This window comes from Thalassophryne amazonica, chromosome 15 (genome assembly GCF_902500255.1).
Source record: "Thalassophryne amazonica chromosome 15, fThaAma1.1, whole genome shotgun sequence".
In the NCBI taxonomy this organism is placed as follows: domain Eukaryota; kingdom Metazoa; phylum Chordata; class Actinopteri; order Batrachoidiformes; family Batrachoididae; genus Thalassophryne; species Thalassophryne amazonica.
The window spans coordinates 1,438,796-1,459,211 of record NC_047117.1 but is presented as its reverse complement, the minus strand read 5'-3'; the positions used below and the strand labels follow the sequence as shown (position 1 = coordinate 1,459,211).

Here is a 20,416-nt window from a genome sequence, read left to right as displayed (position 1 = left end):
CCTCACCTCCCAAAAACTGTATCTCAAAGTCTTTTAACTTACTCCAGCAAAACACACGGGGACAAAAAAATAAATAACCTAAGCATCAGAGAGGTTTTTGTTTCTGCCAGAAACAGCAGCACTTTCAGGCGTGACCCAAGCCATTAAATTTGGCGATGCTATATCAGGCTGGTTGGTGAAACGGACTGAAGCATGGTTCCTCAGGATCACACGTTTAACAGTTACAGGCTCAAAGAGACGAACGCCACCAAAGTTTAAATGACAAAACAGACTTGAACTCAGAATATGAAGACATGATTTCCTTTTTGTTATAGTGTAATTTTATTTTTTATTTTACTTTCATTATTGGACTTTATTTCGTTCAAAAAATATAACTGTATTCTCAGAATTTGAATAAAATTCTCACATTATTTCTCAGTTATTCCTCTCTTTGCCATGTCATTCATAATAATGTCCACTGGGGGCAGTGTAAAGCTTTGCCTTGTGTGGCTACTGTATTTGTAGCTTTGAGTCTCCATAACACCACCATCAGGATGCCTGTGCATGTATATGTGTTTGACCGTACTGTCTTACCGTCTTCCAGCTCTGGGTTCAGGAGAGGATGGGTGTGGCCACGTCCACCAATCACGGACACAATCTGCAGACTGTCCAGCTGCTCATCAAGAAGAATCAGGTGAGTCCAGAGTTCATGTTTGACCAGATCCTGGTGGGTTCCTTCTGTAGTTGAAGTCTGTTATCTGTGATTTTTGGAGTCGCTCTCGTAGTCCCGGCAAAAATTGGAAAACATAACTTAACAAACCTGGTGCCGAAACCCAGGAATCGACATGCGCTTTGAGCGAGATTCGGCAATCTACGGCAGTTTTACCGGATCTGCAGGGGGACTTCTTAAACTCTGGACTCTTGTGGCCACAACTAAAAAGGTGAGCAGAAAGCCTTTTTCTTACATTTCTGCTGGGCTCAGGCTCGTAAACTTGGAGCCCAGAGTTTGATGGAGGCACTCTTCAGGTTCTAGTGTGTAAATCCACCCCCTTAAATAAGAGATATAGAGAAGTTTTTGGGGTTCAAAACGCCTGGTCCAACCCCTAGTCCAATACCCGGTCCAACACCTGGTCCAATACCCGGTACAACACCCGGTCTAATACCTGGTCCAACGCCTAGTTCAGTACCTGCCCCAGCACCCGGTTTAACACTTGGTCCAACCCCTGGTCTAACACCTGGTCCAACACCCAGTCTAATACCCTTTCCAGCATCCGGTCCAGTAACCCGTCCAACACCTGGTCCATGAACTTTGTAGAAACCAACAGTGCAGCAAAACATTCTTCTTCCTAAAGTTTACGATAAATGAATTCCCGGGGATTTATTTATTTATTGATTCATTTATTTAACATACTGTTCTTTAAAAATGCTTTTTAAAGGGGCATCAGTACCTTCAAATAACCCGTGTTGGGATCATTAATGTGAAAGGGTTCTGGTGGAGGCGGGGGTTTGTCTGCAGCAGATGATCACCACAAAGAGAAAAACATGAAAACTTCAAATATTTTTGTTTGTCGTTCGCCTCCAGACTCTGCAGAAGGAGATCCAGGGTCACCACCCACGTATCAACGACATCCTGGAGCACAGCCGGAGCCTCCTGAAGGACAAATCAGCGAATGCTGATGCCATTCGCCAGCGGCTGGCTGATCTGCAGGAGCTGTGGCGGCAGCTGACTGAGGAGGTGGAGCATCGCCACAGCAGGCTGGAGGAGGCGCACAAAGCTCAGCAGTACTACTTTGATGCTGCAGAGGCTGAAGCCTGGATGAGTGAGCAGGAGCTCTACATGATGTCTGAGGAGAAGGCCAAGGTAGGAGGAGCTTCTTAGAGCTGCCATATGTTCGGCGCTATCCTGTTGGGACTGGCGGGCGTGTGGCTGACGATGTGTGCGGTCCGTTTCAGGACGAGCAGAGTGCCGTCACCATGCTGAAAAAGCATCAGATTCTGGAGCAGGCAGTGGAGGACTACGCCGAAACCGTCCACCAGCTGTCCAAAACTAGTAGAGGACTGGTTGCGAATGGACACCCCGAGAGGTACAAACGCCGTTTCACACACACACACACGACTCAGGATTCAGTGCTCAGGACTCAGATCCAATTTAAGAATTTCATGAGTAATTAAAGAGCGAGCAAAGAGCCTTAATTGTTTATTTTATATGAGTCCTTGAATGCATCCTGTACCTGTTAACTTGGGTCAGGGTTACCGTCAGTGCAGTGAACACATTAAACCGTTAACCTGCTCAGCTGATACAAAAACCTGATAGACCTCCAGGGTGAGCTCCACCTGCTCCTCCACAACAACCACAAGGTCTCTAACTGGAACTCAGTAACACTCGAACCAGAACCTAACCCCGAAAAGAAAGATCTGGTTCTCTTAACGACTCTGTGTGTGTGTGTGTGTGTGTGTGTGTGTGTGTGTGTGTGTGTGTGTGTGTGTGTGTGTGTGTGTGTGTGTGTGTGCGTGCGTGTGTGCGTGTGCATGCGCGTGTGTGTGTGTGTGTGCACACGCATGTGTGTGTGTGTGTTTCAGCGAGCGGATCAGCATGCGTCAATCTCAGGTAGATAAGCTTTACGCTGGCCTGAAAGACCTGTCTGAAGAGAGGCGGGGCAAATTGGATGAGAGGCTCCGCCTCTTCCAGCTCAACCGTGAGGTGGACGATCTGGAGCAGTGGATCGCTGAGAGAGAGGTGGTGGCCGGATCCCACGAACTGGGACAAGACTACGAACACGTCACTGTAAGTTCTCACACTACTGATGCTGTAACGTTTCTGCCCCCTCCGATGCTGTAACATTTCTGCCTCCTCTGACGCTGTAACGTTTCTGACGCCTTCAACGATGTAATGTTTCTGCCTCCTCTGATGCTGTAATGTTTCTGCCGCCTCAGGTGCTGTAACGTTTCTGCCCCCTCTGACGCTGTAACGTTTCTGCCTCCTCTGACGCTGTAACATTTCTGCCGCCTCCAACGATGTAACATTTCTTCCCCCTCAGACGCTGTAACGTTTCTGCCGCCTCCGACACTGTAACGTTTCTACCCCCTCTGGTGCTGTAACGTTTCTGCCGCCTCTAACGCTGTAACATTTCTTCTCTCTCCGACACTGTAACGTTTCTGCCCCCTCTGGTGCTGTAACGTTTCTGCCGCCTCTGGTGCTGTAACATTTCTTCCCCCTCTGGTGCTGTAATGTTTCTGTCGCCTCCGACACTGTAACGTTTCTGCCCCCTCTGGTGCTGTAACGTTTCTGCCACCTCTAACGCTGTAACATGTCTTCCCCCTCCGACACTGTAATGTTTCTGCCCCCTCTGGTGCTGTAACGTTTCTGCCGCCTCTAACGCTGTAACATTTCTTCCCTCTCTGACACTGTAACGTTTCTGCCACCTCCGACACTGTAACGTTTCTGCCCCCTCTGGTGCTGTAACATTTCTGCTGCCTCTGGTGCTGTAACATTTCTTCCCCCTCCGACACTGTAACGTTTCTGCCCCCTCTAGTGCTGTAACATTTCTGCCGCCTCCGACACTGTAATGTTTCTGCCCCCTCTGGTGCTGTAACATTTCTTCCCCCTCCGACGCTGTAACGTTTCTGCCCCCTCCAGTGCTGTAACATTTCTGCCGCCTCCGGCGCTGTAACGTTTTTGCCGCCTCTAACGATGTAACATTTCTTCCCCCTCAGACGCTGTAACGTTTCTGCCACCTCCGACACTGTAACGTTTCTGCCCCCTCTGGTGCTGTAACGTTTCTGCCGCCTCCGACACTGTAACGTTTCTGCCCCCTCTGGTGCTGTAACGTTTCTGCCGCCTCTAACGCTGTAACATTTCTTCCCCCTCCGACACTGTAACGTTTCTGCCCCCTCCAGTGCTGTAACATTTCTGCCGCCTCCGGTGCTGTAACGTTTTTGCCACCTCTAACGATGTAACATTTCTTCCCCCTCAGACGCTGTAACGTTTCTGCCGCCCCGACCCTGTAATGTTTCTGCCCCCTCTGGTGCTGTAACGTTTCTGCTGCCTCTAACGCTGTAACATTTCTTCCCCCTCCGACGCTGTAACGTTTCTGCCCCCTCTGGTGCTGTAACGTTTCAGCTGCCTCTAACGCTGTAACATTTCTTCCCCGTCCGACACTGTAACGTTTCTACCGCCTCCGACGCTAACGTTTCTGCCCCCTCTGGTGCTGTAACTTTTCTGCCACCTCTAACGCTGTAACATTTCTTCCCCCTCTGACACTGTAACGTTTCTGCCCCCGCTGGTGCTGTAACGTTTCTGCCGTCTCTGGTGCTGTAACATTTCTTCCCCCTCCGACACTGTAAAGTTTCTGCCCCCTCTGGTGCTGTAACATTTCTTCCCCCTCCGACACTGTAACGTTTCTGCCCCCGCTGGTGCTGTAATGTTTCTGCCACCTCTAACGCTGTAACATTTCTTCCCCCTCCGACACTGTAACGTTTCTGCCACCTCTAACGCTGGCTGTAACATTTCTTCCCCCTCCGACACTGTAAAGTTTCTGCCCCCTCTGGTGCTGTAACATTTCTGCCCCCTCTGGTGGTTGGCTCTCACTGCGGTATTGTATCACTTCCTGTTCCGGAGCACAGCGGTGTTTTTCTGTATCTGTTAGCTGTTTAATCTGCGCAGTTAGATTGATCTAGTTATCTAGATTACGATTTGTTTCCCAGTGTAATCTTTATGTGCCTTAACTAAAGCACTCCCTCTGCTGAATCACCTCTAAATTATTCACACATTATTCACTTTGCGTGTTTTTAGGAATCCGCTAGCTTAGCGTAGCTACTAGCTCTTAGCCGATTTAGCATGGCGGCTTCTCCTGTCTCTCCCGCACTTTTCTGCTCTGGGTGTGAAATGTTTAGTTATTCCTCGGCCTCCTTTAGCAGTAACGGTACTTGTAATAAGTGTAGCTTATTCGTAGCTTTGGAGGCCAGGCTGGGCGAATTGGAGACTCGGCTCCGCACCGTGGAAAATTCTACAGCTAGCCAGGCCCCTGTAGTTGGTGCGGACCAAGGTAGCTTAGCCGCCGTTAGTTCCCCCCTGGCAGATCCCGAGCAGCCGGGAAAGCAGGCTGACTGGGTGACTGTGAGGAGGAAGCGTAGCCCTAAACAGAAGCCCCGTGTACACCGCCAACCCGTACACATCTCTAACCGTTTTTCCCCACTCGACGACACACCCGCCGAGGATCAAACTCTGGTTATTGGCGACTCTGTTTTGCGAAATGTGAAGTTAGCGACACCAGCAACCATAGTCAGTTGTCTTCCGGGGGCCAGAGCAGGCGACATTGAAGGAAATTTGAAACTGCTGGCTAAGGCTAAGCGTAAATTTGGTAAGATTGTAATTCACGTCGGCAGTAATGACACCCGGTTACGCCAATCGGAGGTCACTAAAATTAACATTAAATCGGTGTGTAACTTTGCAAAAACAATGTCGGACTCTGTAGTTTTCTCTGGGCCCCTCCCCAATCAGACCGGGAGTGACATGTTTAGCCGCATGTTCTCCTTGAATTGCTGGCTGTCTGAGTGGTGTCCAAAAAATGAGGTGGGCTTCATAGATAATTGGCAAAGTTTCTGGGGAAAACCTGGTCTTGTTAGGAGAGACGGCATCCATCCCACTTTGGATGGAGCAGCTCTCATTTCTAGAAATCTGGCCAATTTTCTTAAATCCTCCAAACCGTGACTATCCAGGGTTGGGACCAGGAAGCAGAGTTGTAGTCTTACACACCTCTCTGCAGCTTCTCTCCCCCTGCCATCCCCTCATTACCCCATCCCCGTAGAGACGGTGCCTGCTCCCAGACCACCAATAACCAGCAAAAATCTATTTAAGCATAAAAATTCAAAAAGAAAAAATAATATAGCACCTTCAACTGCACCACAGACTAAAACAGTTAAATGTGGTCTATTAAACATTAGGTCTGTCTCTTGTAAGTCCCTGTTGGTAAATGATATAATAATTGATCAACATATTGATTTATTCTGCCTTACAGAAACCTGGATACAGCAGGATGAATATGTTAGTTTAAATGAGTCAACACCCCTGAGTCACACTAACTGTCAGAATGCTCGTAGCACGGGCCGGGGCGGAGGATTAGCAGCAATCTTCCATTCCAGCTTATTAATTAATCAAAAACCCAGACAGAGCTTTAATTCATTTGAAAGCTTGACTCTTAGTCTTGTCCATCCAAATTGGAAGTCCCAAAAACCAGTTTTATTTGTTATTATCTATCGTCCACCTGGTCGTTACTGTGAGTTTCTCTGTGAATTTTCAGACCTTTTGTGTTGGGAAAGTGTAGGAACACGGACCCACAACAGGGGGCGCAAATGAACGGACAATGGAGTAAGTCAAAATAACAACGCTTTACTGTTGTGAATGTGCACAACGAATACAACCAATCACAGCAATGGACAACAGTCAATTCACAAAAGTGTCGTGTGGGCAGGCTCGAAGATAGGAGACGCCTCTCCAAGGTAAGACCGGAACCACACGGCTTCCTCCGCCACAGGACCCCGGGAATACTGGAGCCGCCAAGTCCCGAACTCCCAGGTGGCCACTGCCTCCGCGTGTCGGACCTGGTACTGCTGGCGAGGAGCAAAGAACAGTTAGATGGGGGCGCGTATGCACCCAGGACTCCGAACAGCAGGAAAGGTACCTCCACCTCTCGTTGGAACAGTAATCCAAAAAACTAGCTCAATCCAAAAGATGCACTCTATTTGCTTTGATACATTACCTCTCTGGTAGAAACGATATCTCGGCAAATGAGGTGGAGATGCCGTCCTGCTGATATACCTCCGTAGTGATTGGGATCAGCTGTCTCCGGTGATGGGTGACAGCTGTCATCCTGGCTGCTCCTGTAAGGCGGCAGCGCCCTCCGGTGCCTGGAGCCCGCACTCCAGGCAGGGCGCCCTCTAGTGGTGGTGGGCCAGCAGTACCTCCTCTTCAGCGGCCCACACAACAGGACCCCCCCCTCAACGGGCGCCTCCTGGCGCACGACCGGGTTTGTCAGGGTGGCGACGGTAGAAGTCGGCCAGGAGGGCCGGGTCCAGGATGAAGCCCTTCTTCACCCAGGAGCGTTCTTCGGGGCCGTACCCCTCCCAGTCCACCAGATACTGAAAACCCCGGCCCATTCGTCGGACGTCGAGGAGCCGGCGCACGGTCCAAGCCGGCTCTCCGTCGATGATCCGGGCAGGAGGTGGCGCCGGACCCGGAGTGCAGAGGGGTGAGGTGTGATGGGGTTTAATCCTTGACACATGGAATACCGGGTGAATCCGCAGTGAGGCTGGAAGCCGGAGCCTCACTGCGGCGGGATTGATGACCTTGAGTATTTTGTAGGGGCCGATGTATCGTTCTTGCAGTTTCGGGGAGTCCACTTGAAGGGGAATGTCTTTGGTGGACAACCAGACCTCCTGCCCTGGACGATATGTGGGAGCCGGGGCCCGCCGCCGGTCTGCATGGTTCTTCGCCCTCGTCCGGGCCTTCAACAAAGCAGAACGGGCGGCACGCCACACCCGACGGCACTTCCGTAGGTGGGCCTGGACCGAGGGCACACCGACCTCCCCCTCAACCACCGGAAACAACGGGGGTTGATACCCCAAACACACCTCAAAGGGGGAGAGGCCGGTGGCGGACGACACTTGACTGTTGTGCGCGTACTCGATCCAGGCCAGGTGGGTACTCCAGGCCGTCGGGTGCGCGGCTGTCACACAGCGCAAGGTTTGCTCCATCTCCTGGTTTGCCCGTTCTGCTTGTCCGTTGGTCTGGGGGTGGTACCCGGACGAGAGACTGACCGTGGCCCCCAGTTCCCGGCAAAAGCTCCTCCAAACCTGCGAGGAGAACTGGGGACCGCGATCGGAGACGATGTCTGATGGTATCCCATGCAGACGGACGACGTGGTGGACTAGGAGGTCCGCTGTCTCCTGGGCCGTTGGGAGCTTCGGGAGGGCCACGAAGTGGGCCGCCTTGGAGAATCGGTCCACTATCGTGAGGACGACGGTGTTTCCCTGGGACGGCGGGAGACCCGTGACAAAATCCAGGCCGATGTGGGACCAGGGGCGATGAGGCACGGGCAGCGGCTGTAGCAATCCCGGTGTCTTACGGTGATCCGCCTTGCCCCTGGCACAGGTGGTACAGGCCTGGATGTAACCCCGGACGTCGGCCTCCAGGGACGCCCACCAGAAGCGCTGCCGGACGACTGCCACGGTTCTTCGCACCCCAGGGTGACAGGAGAGCTTAGAACCGTGACAGAAGTCCAGAACTGCAGCCCTGGCTTCTGGTGGGACGTAGAGTTTGTTCTTCGGTCCGGTTCCGGGGTCCGGGTCTCGTGTCAGGGCCTCCCGGACGGTTTTCTCCACGTCCCAGGTGAGGGCGGCCACAATAGCGGACTCCGGGATGATGGGTTCCGGGGGATCCGACGGCTCCGTTTTGACCTCATCTTCGTGTACCCGGGACAAGGCATCCGATCTTTGGTTTTTGGTCCCGGGACGGTAGGTGATCCGGAAGTCAAAACGGCCGAAGAACAGTGACCAGCGGGCTTGCCTGGGGTTCAGTCGCTTGGCGGTCCTGATATACTCCAGGTTCCGGTGGTCAGTGAAAACCGTGAATGGCACGGACGTTCCCTCCAACAGATGTCTCCACTCCTCAAGAGCCTCTTTCACCGCAAGGAGCTCTCGATTGCCGACGTCATAGTTCCGTTCGGCTGGGGTCAACCTGCGGGAAAAATAGGCACACGGGTGAAGGACCTTATCGGTCTTCCCGCTCTGGGACAGCACGGCTCCTATCCCTGAGTCTGAGGCGTCCACTTCAACCACTAACTGGCGACTAGGATCGGGCTGCACCAGAACGGGTGCAGACGAGAAGCGCCGTTTCAACTCCTTAAACGCGGCATCGCACCGATCCGACCAGGTGAAGGGAACTTTTGGTGAGGTCAGGGCTGTCAGGGGGCTAACTACCTGACTGTAGCCCTTAATGAACCTCCTGTAGAAATTAGCAAAGCCTAGGAACTGTTGCAACTTCCTACGGCTTGTTGGTTGGGGCCAGTCTCTCACCGCCGCAACCTTGGCCGGATCAGGAGCGACGGAGTTGGAGGAGATGATGAACCCCAGGAAGGACAAAGAAGTGCGGTGGAACTCACACTTCTCGCCCTTCACAAACAGCCAGTTCTCTAACAACCGCTGCAGGACCTGACGTACATGCCGGACATGAGTCTCAGGATCCGGAGAAAAGATGAGTATATCGTCTAGATATACGAAGACGAACCGGTGCAGGAAGTCCCGCAATACGTCGTTAACCAAGGCTTGGAACGTCGCGGGGGCGTTTGTGAGGCCGAACGGCATGACCAGGTACTCAAAGTGACCTAAGGGGGTGTTGAATGCCGTCTTCCACTCGTCTCCCTTCCGGATCCGAACCAGATGATACGCGTTTCTAAGATCAAGCTTGGTAAAAATCTTGGCTCCATGCAGGGGCGTGAACACCGAATCCAACAGGGGTAACGGGTATCGGTTGCGAACCGTGATTTCGTTCAGCCCCCTATAATCGATGCATGGACGAAGTCCGCCATCTTTTTTACCCACGAAAAAGAAACCTGCGCCCATCGGGGAGGTGGAATTTCGGATCAACCCGGCAGCTAACGAGTCCCGGATGTAGGTCTCCATTGATTCGCGCTCAGGCCGTGAGAGGTTGTACAGTCTACTGGACGGGAACCCACTGCCTGGAACCAAATGCGCTCAGGCCGTGAGAGGTTGTACAGTCTACTGGACGGGAACCCACTGCCTGGAACCAAATCGATGGCACAATCGTACGGACGGTGGGGGGGAGTGTGAGCGCCAGATCCTTGCTGAACACGTCGACAAGGTTGTGGTACTCCACCGGCACCGTCCCCAGATTGGGCGGGACTCTGACCTCCTCCTTAGCTTGGGAGCCGGGAGGAACCGAGGAACCTAGACACACCCGATGGCAGGTCTCGCTCCACTGAACCACTACCCCGGACGGCCAATCAATCCGGGGATTGTGCTTCAACATCCAGGGAAAGCCTAAAACCACACGGGAAGTGGCCTGAGTCACAAAAAACTCGATCACCTCCCGGTGGTTTCCTGACACCACCAGCGTTACAGGTGGTGTCTTATGTGTGATCGGAGGGAGCAGGGAGCCATCTAGTGCTCGAACCTGCACAGGCGAGGTAAGCGCCACCAGAGGGAGCCCTATCTCCCTGGCCCATCTGCAGTCCAACAGATTCCCCTCAGAGCCCGTGTCCACCAGTGCTGGGGCCTTCAGGGTTAAATCCTCATACAGGATCGTGACTGGGAGTCGTGTAGCAATGTGGGTGTGTCCCACGTGAATGTCTCGGCCCACCCCTAGCCCAGTCTCTAGGGGCGGGCGTTGGTGTTGTAACCGCTCGGGGCAGTCTCTCACATGGTGCTCTAGTGCACCACAAACAAAACAAGCTCCATGGGCCCGTCTCCTCTGTGCAGCTGGTGCCCTAAATGTTGCCCTACTCGTGTCCATAGCTTCGTCAGTAGGGGGAGCTGTGGCCCCACGGAGCGCAGGGGCCGTGGAGCGTGGGGAAGGCGGAGCGCGGTCGGAACCGGAAGGGAGAGGGACGGCGCGTGCCCGGCCACGCCCTTCGTCTCGTTCCCGCCGACGTTCTTCTAACCGGTTGTCCAACCGTATGACAAGATCGATAAGCCCGTCTAAATCCCGCGGTTCGTCCTTAGCCACCAGGTGCTCCTTGAGAACCAAAGACAGTCCGTTTACAAAGGCGGCGCGGAGGGCAGCGTTATTCCAGCCGGATCTCGCAGCCGCGATGCGGAAGTCGACTGCATAAACAGCTGCGCTCCGGCGCCCCTGTCTCATTGACAGTAGCACGGTTGAAGCGGTTTCTCCTCTATTAGGGTGATCGAACACGGTTCTGAGCCCCCTCACAAACCCATCGTATGTCAGAAGGAGCCGTGAATTCTGCTCCCAGAGCACTGTAGCCCAAGCGCGTGCCTCACTGCGAAGCAGGTTTATGACATAAGCTACTTTACTAGCATCGGTCGCGTACATAACGGGACGCTGTGCGAAGACGAGCGAACACTGCATCAGAAAATCCGCGCACGTCTCCACACAGCCTCCGTACGGCTCTGGAGGGCTTATGTATGCTTCCGGGGAAGGAGGGAGAGGTCGTTGAACAACCAGTGGAACGTCAACGTTACGCACAGGATCTACGGGAGGGAGAGCCGCAGCGGCGCCCGGAGGGCGCGCTTCCACCTGCGCGGCGAGAGCCTCCACCCTGCGGTTCAGGAGGACGTTCTGCTCGGTCATGAAATCCAACCGAGTCGTGAAAGCGGTGAGGATCCGCTGCAACTCACCGATTACCCCTCCCGCGGACGCCTGCGCGTCCTGTTCTTCCATTGGCCGTTCAACAGCCGGTTGACGCCCCTCGGGATCCATGACGCTGGCCGAGATATCCTGTTGGGAAAGTGTAGGAACACGGACCCACAACAGGGGGCGCAAATGAACGGACAATGGAGTAAGTCAAAATAACAACGCTTTACTGTTGTGAATGTGCACAACGAATACAACCAATCACAGCAATGGACAACAGTCAATTCACAAAAGTGTCGTGTGGGCAGGCTCGAAGATAGGAGACGCCTCTCCAAGGTAAGACCGGAACCACACGGCTTCCTCCGCCACAGGACCCCGGGAATACTGGAGCCGCCAAGTCCCGAACTCCCAGGTGGCCACTGCCTCCGCGTGTCGGACCTGGTACTGCTGGCGAGGAGCAAAGAACAGTTAGATGGGGGCGCGTATGCACCCAGGACTCCGAACAGCAGGAAAGGTACCTCCACCTCTCGTTGGAACAGTAATCCAAAAAACTAGCTCAATCCAAAAGATGCACTCTATTTGCTTTGATACGTTACCTCTCTGGTAGAAACGATATCTCGGCAAATGAGGTGGAGATGCCGTCCTGCTGATATACCTCCGTAGTGATTGGGATCAGCTGTCTCCGGTGATGGGTGACAGCTGTCATCCTGGCTGCTCCTGTAAGGCGGCAGCGCCCTCCGGTGCCTGGAGCCCGCACTCCAGGCAGGTCGCCCTCTAGTGGTGGTGGGCCAGCAGTACCTCCTCTTCAGCGGACCACACAACACTTTTGTCTGACTTAGTGCTTAGCTCAGATAAGATAATTATAGTGTGCGATTTTAACATCCACACAGATGCTGAGAATGACAGCCTCAACACTGCATTTAATCTATTATTAGACTCTATTGGCTTTGCTCAAAAAGTAAATGAGTCCACCCACCACTTTAATCATATCTTAGATCTTGTTCTGACTTATGGTATGGAAATAGAAGACTTAACAGTATTCCCTGAAAACTCCCTTCTGTCTGATCATTTCTTAATAACATTTACATTTACTCTGATGGACTACCCAGCAGTGGGGAATAAGTTTCATTACACTAGAAGTCTTTCAGAAAGCGCTGTAACTAGGTTTAAGGATATGATTCCTTCTTTATGTTCTCTAATGCCATATACCAACACAGTGCAGAGTAGCTACCTAAACTCTGTAAGTGAGATAGAGTATCTCGTCAATAGTTTTACATCCTCATTGAAGACAACTTTGGATGCTGTAGCTCCTCTAAAAAAGAGAGCTTTAAATCAGAAGTGCCTGACTCCGTGGTATAACTCACAAACTCGTAGCTTAAAGCAGATAACCCGTAAGTTGGAGAGGAAATGGCGTCTCACTAATTTAGAAGATCTTCACTTAGCCTGGAAAAAGAGTCTGTTGCTCTATAAAAAAGCCCTCCGTAAAGCTAGGACATCTTTCTACTCATCACTAATTGAAGAAAATAAGAACAACCCCAGGTTTCTTTTCAGCACTGTAGCCAGGCTGACAAAGAGTCAGAGCTCTATTGAGCTGAGTATTCCATTAACTTTAACTAGTAATGACTTCATGACGTTCTTTGCTAACAAAATTTTAACTATTAGAGAAAAAATTACTCATAACCATCCCAAAGACGTATCGTTATCTTTGGCTGCTTTCAGTGATGCCGGTATTTGGTTAGACTCTTTCTCTCCGATTGTTCTGTCTGAGTTATTTTCATTAGTTACTTCATCCAAACCATCAACATGTCTATTAGACCCCATTCCTACCAGGCTGCTCAAGGAAACCCTACCATTATTTAATGCTTCGATCTTAAATATGATCAATCTATCTTTGTTAGTTGGCTATGTACCACAGGCTTTTAAGGTGGCAGTAATTAAACCATTACTTAAAAAGCCATCACTTGACCCAGCTATCTTAGCTAATTATAGGCCAATCTCCAACCTTCCTTTTCTCTCAAAAATTCTTGAAAGGGTAGTTGTAAAACAGCTAACTGATCATCTGCAGAGGAATGGTCTATTTGAAGAGTTTCAGTCAGGTTTTAGAATTCATCATAGTACAGAAACAGCATTAGTGAAGGTTACAAATGATCTTCTTATGGCCTCGGACAGTGGACTCATCTCTGTGCTTGTTCTGTTAGACCTCAGTGCTGCTTTTGATACTGTTGACCATAAAATTTTATTACAGAGATTAGAGCATGCCATAGGTATTAAAGGCACTGCGCTGCGGTGGTTTGAATCATATTTGTCTAATAGATTACAATTTGTTCATGTAAATGGGGAATCTTCTTCACAGACTAAGGTTAATTATGGAGTTCCACAAGGTTCTGTGCTAGGACCAATTTTATTCACTTTATACATGCTTCCCTTAGGCAGTATTATTAGACGGTATTGCTTAAATTTTCATTGTTACGCAGATGATACCCAGCTTTATCTATCCATGAAGCCAGAGGACACACACCAATTAGCTAAACTGCAGGATTGTCTTACAGACATAAAGACATGGATGACCTCTAATTTCCTGCTTTTAAACTCAGATAAAACTGAAGTTATTGTACTTGGCCCCACAAATCTTAGAAACATGGTGTCTAACCAGATCCTTACTCTGGATGGCATTACCCTGACCTCTAGTAATACTGTGAGAAATCTTGGAGTCATTTTTGATCAGGATATGTCATTCAAAGCGCATATTAAACAAATATGTAGGACTGCTTTTTTGCATTTACGCAATATCTCTAAAATCAGAAAGGTCTTGTCTCAGAGTGATGCTGAAAAACTAATTCATGCATTTATTTCCTCTAGGCTGGACTATTGTAATTCATTATTATCAGGTTGTCCTAAAAGTTCCCTAAAAAGCCTTCAGTTAATTCAAAATGCTGCAGCTAGAGTACTGACGGGGACTAGAAGGAGAGAGCATATCTCATCCATATTGGCCTCTCTTCATTGGCTTCCTGTTAATTCTACAATAGAATTTAAAATTCTTCTTCTTACTTATAAGGTTTTGAATAATCAGGTCCCATCTTATCTTAGGGACCTCGTAGTACCATATCACCCCAATAGAGCGCTTCGCTCTCAGACTGCAGGCTTACTTGTAGTCCCTAGGGTTTGTAAGAGTAGAATGGGAGGCAGAGCCTTCAGCTTTCAGGCTCCTCTCCTGTGGAACCAGCTCCCAATTGGGATCAGGGAGACAGACACCCTCTCTACTTTTAAGATTAGGCTTAAAACTTTCCTTTTTGCTAAAGCTTATAGTTAGGGCTGGATCAGGTGACCCTGAACCATCCCTTAGTTATGCTGCTATAGACTTAGACTGCTGGGGGGTTCCCATGATGCACTGTTTCTTTCTCTTTTTGCTCTGTATGCACCACTCTGCATTTAATCATTAGTGATCGATCTCTGCTCCGCTCCACAGCATGTCTTTTTCCTGGTTCTCTCCCTCAGCCCCAACCAGTCCCAGCAGAAGACTGCCCCTCCCTGAGCCTGGTTCTGCTGGAGGTTTCTTCCTGTTAAAAGGGAGTTTTTCCTTCCCACTGTAGCCAAGTGCTTGCTCACAGGGGATCGTTTTGACCGTTGGGGTTTTACATAATTATTGTATGGCCTTGCCTTACAATATAAAGTGCCTTGGGGCAACTGTTTGTTGTGATTTGGCGCTATATAAAAAAAATTGATTGATTGATTGATTGGCACTGTAAAGTTTCTGCCCCCTCTGGTGCTGTAACGTTTCTTCCCCCTCTGACACTGTAACGTTTCTTCCCCCTCTGACACTGTAACATTTCTTCCCCCTCTGACACTGGAACATTTCTGCCCCCTCTGACACTGTAACGTTTCTGCCCCCTCTGGTGCTGTAACGTTTCTTCCCCCTCTGACGCTGTAACGTTTCTTCCCCCTCTGACACTGTAACGTTTCTTCCCCCTCTGACACTGTAACGTTTCTGCCCCCTCTGACACTGTAACGTTTCTTCCCCCTCTGACACTGTAACGTTTCTGCCCCCTCTGGTGCTGTAACGTTTCTTCCCCCTCTGACACTGTAACGTTTCTTCCCCCTCTGACACTGTAACGTTTCTGCCCCCTCTGGTGCTGTAACGTTTCTGCCCCCTCTGGTGCTGTAACGTTTCTTCCCCCTCTGACACTGTAACGTTTCTGCCCCCTCTGACACTGTAACGTTTCTGCCCCCTCTGGTGCTGTAACGTTTCTGCCCCCTCTGGTGCTGTAACGTTTCTGCCCCCTCTGGTGCTGTAACGTTTCTTCCCCCTCCGACACTATAACTTTTCTGCCCCCTCTGGTGCTGTAATGTGTCTGCCGCCTCTGGTGCTGTAATGTTTCTGCCACCTCCAATACTGTGACTCTTTAATAGTGGATCACTTTTCACGGTGTGGTTTTTGTGTCACTGTGTAACTTTCATGACATTTTTTCATGTTACAGGAATGTTTTGGGAACCACAGTGCTGAATTTAAGCACTGAATTTAACAATAATCCCTGTGGCCAAAACCAAATCCCCCAAGGTCTTCAATGATTTTAGACCTGTGGCTCTTACTTCATTAGTAATGAAGTCTTTTGAAAAATTGATGAAGAATGAACTTCTTTCCCAGGTGGAGTATTTACTCGATCCTCTTCAGTTTGCTTATAGGGCTGGTCGAGGTGTGGAGGATGCTACTGCCACCCTCTTAAATTTGGTCCTGAAGCATTTAGAAAGTCCTAAGGCACGTGCACATCTTCTTTTTTTAGACTTTCTTCTACTTTTAACACTATCCAACCACATATTTTAATAAATAAGCTTGTTAAGGATTTTAAACTGGATTTTACTATGGCAGGTTGGATTTTGAACTTTTTAACAGGGAGATCTCAGCGAGTGAGGGTAAATGGTTGCCTTTCTGATGTTTTATATTCCTCAACAGGCTCACCACAGGGTTGTGTGCTGTCTCCTCTCTTGTATATTTTGTATACAAATGACTGCCGCAGCCACTATAAGAATCGCCATATATTAAAATTTGCAGATGATTCTGTTATAATCAGTCTCCTGCATGGTGATGAAAGGGAACATGGCCCTGTCGTGGCAGATATGGTTCAGTGGTGTGACGACTCCTTGCAGCTGAATGTTGTCAAGACAAAAGATATGGTTATTGACTTTCGGAAACGGATGATCTCACCCAAAACCACTACAATCAAAGGCCAACAGGTGGAGCATGTGGACAACTATAAATACTTGGGAACGCTGATCGATAGCAAGTTGAACTTTAATGACAATGCAGACCTGCTGTATAAGAAGGGTCAGCAGCATCTGTTTTGTCTTCGTAAGTTGTCATGTTTTCAAGTGAATAGAACAATAATGACCCTATTTTATAAATCTTGTGTTTATCGGTTTTAACTTTTTCGATGATGTGCCGGTACGGAAATCTCAGCATTAAAGCAAGGAAGCCACTTCACAACATTGTAAAATTGTGCAGCAAGATCTTGGGGGCCCAGCAGACCTCACTGTCTGACTTGTTTTCCAGACAGGTGAGGAGGAAGGCTCAGAGGATCTTACCTGATCTGGCCCACCCTCTCCATGGTGAATTTTGTTATATGCCATCTGGAGCGAGGCTTAGGTTTCCTACATTGAGGAGTAACAGATATAAGCACTCCTTTGTGCCTGTGGCTATCTCTGTTCTGAATGCTGACCAGAGGAGAGAAGCAGGTACATAGGGTTGATGGCAAATCGCGTTAGGTAACTCGGTTCCATTTCCATTGATCCAGGTCTGTACTGTGTCCCCCTTGTGTACTGAATGTTTGGTTTGTTTTTCTTTTCTTTTCTTTTTATTCTGTCTTTTCTGTATTCCGATTGCTGTACAGCTCGTTGGTCCTTTGGAGACATTGAATAAATAAAGTGAAGTGAAGTGAATTTTGCCAAATGTGTTCTCACAATGTTTCCACCTCTCCTGATCTTTGACCTATTTGACCTTTGTTCAGATGTTGCAGGAGCGTTTCAGAGAGTTTGCTCGTGACACCGGGAACATCGGCCAGGAGCGCGTGGACGTTGTCAACCATCTGGCTGACGAGCTGATCAATGCTGGTCACGGCGACGCAGCCACGGTGGCGGAATGGAAGGACGGTTTGAATGAAGCCTGGGCCGACCTCCTGGAGCTCATCGACACCAGGACGCAGATACTCGCTGCCTCCTTTGAACTGCATAAGTTCTACCATGATGCTAAGGAGATCTTAGGCCGGATCCTGGACAAGCAGAAGAAGCTTCCGGAGGAGATTGGTCGTGATCAGAACACGGTGGAGATGTTACAGAGGATGCACACGACCTTTGAACACGACATCCAGGCTCTGGGAACGCAGGTCAGTTGTCGGAAGCTAGTAACCATCAGCAGACTTTTATTGTGAAATTGGTGTGGATGTGTTTCCTTTTGCTTAACGTCTGTAGCTAGCTGCATTAGCATCAGTTTCCATGGTAGTCATGACGACACAGCACACACTTGCTATGCCTGGTTTTGATCTTTGACCCTGACTATGGCAGGTGAGGCAGCTGCAGGAGGACGCGGTGCGCCTGCAGTCAGCGTATGCTGGTGACAAAGCTGATGACATCCAGCGGCGGGAGAGCGAGGTGCTGGAGGCGTGGAAGAACCTGCTGGAGGCATGTGATGGACGCAGGCTCCGCCTCCTTGACACCAGTGACAAGTACCGCTTCTTCAGCATGGTGAAGGACCTTATGGCGTGGATGGAGGATGTCATCAGGCTCATTGAAGCCCAGGAGAAACCCCGGTACAGCGCCCCCTGGTGTGGCAAGCACTAACAGCACAGATGCTGTGGAAGCTGCCACTAACTGTGTGTGTGTGTGTGTGTGTGTGTGTGTGTGTGTGTGTGTGTGTGTGTGTGTGTGTGTGTGCGCGCGCGCGCACGCACGCAGTGATGTGTCTTCAGTGGAGTTGCTGATGAACAACCATCAAGGCATCAAGGCAGAGGTCGACGCCCGTAACGACAGCTTCACCGCCTGCATCGAGTTGGGAAAAACCCTGCTGGCCAGAAAACACTACGCATCACAGGAAGTGAGGAAAACTACATTTCCCATTAGGCATTGAGGCACTGCAGATGTTGTCATTACCTCACCCTGAAGAGACAGACCACTCCCATCAATCAGAAACTAACAGATGTTGATTGACAGCTCTGTCCTCTGTCCAGATCCACATTAGAATTTTGACCACTTTTTGTTCTTGAGGTTTTCCACTTTTTGGCTTCTGTCTCTGGTGATGGGAACGCATCCGCTGAATGACGTGATACAGATCATGGTGTCGCACTGATGTTCCAATCATTGCAAATAGAAGGCGAGTTCAACCTGGACAGGACTTCAGTCCGACACAGGTTTCTTCCTCAGCTGAGGCTCGTACCCATTTACAGCTGGGTGGACTGAAACCATGCAGATTAATGACACAGTCTCAGTAACGTGAGTGGGATTTGAATCCAGGTCTGTATGTCAGCAGACCAGCTCCTTCTCCATTCAGATTCCTGAGCTGATAATGATGCACACAGCAAGACTTTATTTTGGCGCCAATAAGACATTTGAATATTTGACATGTCCATGTTGTATGGTTTGTTCTTTGCTTTATGTTCACATTATTTATTGCAGTCATCAAATCAGTTTTTAATTCTGGAAACAAAAGTCAGAATTCAGGTAATCATTAAAAAGAAACAGTACAAGTTTGTGTTTAAGGGGCGTACATATGAAATGTGTGTGTGTGTGTGTGTGCATGCATGCATGACCTTTATTGTGTAAGGCCCCGTATCCATATAACATTACTTTCTGGTCAGAATGCTCCAGCAGAGCATCCATAAATGCGTCACGTTAGCGGCTTCAGTGTGGAAAAAAAACCTCTGGACATGGGATTTGTTTCTATGACAACAGCTATAATAAACAGCTGACCTTATAATGCACAGTGATAAAAAGTACTCACCCTCAACAGAAACTGAGCATCTGTTCTGATCTGCCATCACAGATGAGTTGTTTTTGTTTGTTTTTTCTTCTCTCTATTGTGATAGATTTTGACTGTCAGATCATTAAAAATAAACCCCTCTCCCCATTTGCAAGAAAAGATGCTGCAGTTACGTCACACCGTGTTTCTGAAAAGTTCAGATTTTCTGATTATAAGTGCTCAGAGCAGGTGCAAAAATGAAGCTGGGACAGCTTCATTTGTCAACATTTTTGCTGGAGGTAGCTTTTTGTGGCTGCATGCAAAAGGTACTGCCCCCCCCCCCCCCCCCCCCCCAAAAAAAAAACACTTTACAGACACGAGGCCTGTTCTCTCACTTCACCAAAAAAAAGTCAAACTTTGTTTGTGTACCTGCTGTTCAGATTAAAGGGAGACTGCGGCAGCTGACTGACAAGAGGAAAGAAATGATTGACAAGTGGGAGGATCGATGGGAGTGGCTACGACTCAGTAAGATTTTCTTTTGTGTGTGTATGTGTGTGTTGATAGCCGTTAATCTGCTAACTGAAAAGTTAATTTTTATAAAGCTTATGGCCCGGTCACATGGCATATGACGATTCGAAGATACAACGAAGGGAGAAAAGTTAAAAAGTCATAATTCTTTGAGAAAAGATGGACGAATGATCTTTTTCACCAAATAGCCTGTGAATCAAGAACACAAAAGGAACAAAAGAGGAACAAAACAAAACTGAAGCTAACGTTGATCTCCACGCCCCTCTCCACAAAACGCGCTTGGAGCCACTGCTGGAGCAGTGTGTGTCTGCATCCTGCTCTGTGTTCCAGAACTCGGTGCTGGGACGGAGCTCATAGTGCCTGAGTCCTGGAGAAACTGCAAACAGAAGCGTGTGATGTGATCCACTGTGGAGATCTGTGCGCATGTCGGTGGATCCACCTGCTCTGGTTCCTCATCCAGAACAAAAGAGGGATCATCTCCTTCATCATCAGAATCCTCACTGTCTGGTTCAGACTCTGATGACGCGCTGCGCGCTCCATCTTGCTCCTATTAAAAAAAAAAAAACTGAAGTGCTAAACATTCAGATGCCTCATTTTTACAAAAAAAAAAACACCACCACAGTAACCAAACGCACTAA

General features: G+C 49.4%; 1 protein-coding gene across 1 annotated transcript in view; it reads left to right on the top strand.

Moving 5' to 3' along the window:
* LOC117525724 (spectrin beta chain, non-erythrocytic 1) overlaps positions 1–20,416 on the top strand; it is a 141,468-nt gene that overhangs the window by 118,337 nt on the left and 2,715 nt on the right. The window contains exons 22-29 of the mRNA XM_034187651.1: positions 584–673; positions 1,562–1,840; positions 1,933–2,063; positions 2,560–2,764; positions 17,308–17,682; positions 17,861–18,105; positions 18,251–18,389; positions 19,691–19,775. Of these exons, the coding sequence (XP_034043542.1) occupies positions 584–673; positions 1,562–1,840; positions 1,933–2,063; positions 2,560–2,764; positions 17,308–17,682; positions 17,861–18,105; positions 18,251–18,389; positions 19,691–19,775 (1,549 nt within the window). The remainder of the gene's footprint in view (positions 1–583; positions 674–1,561; positions 1,841–1,932; positions 2,064–2,559; positions 2,765–17,307; positions 17,683–17,860; positions 18,106–18,250; positions 18,390–19,690; positions 19,776–20,416) is intronic.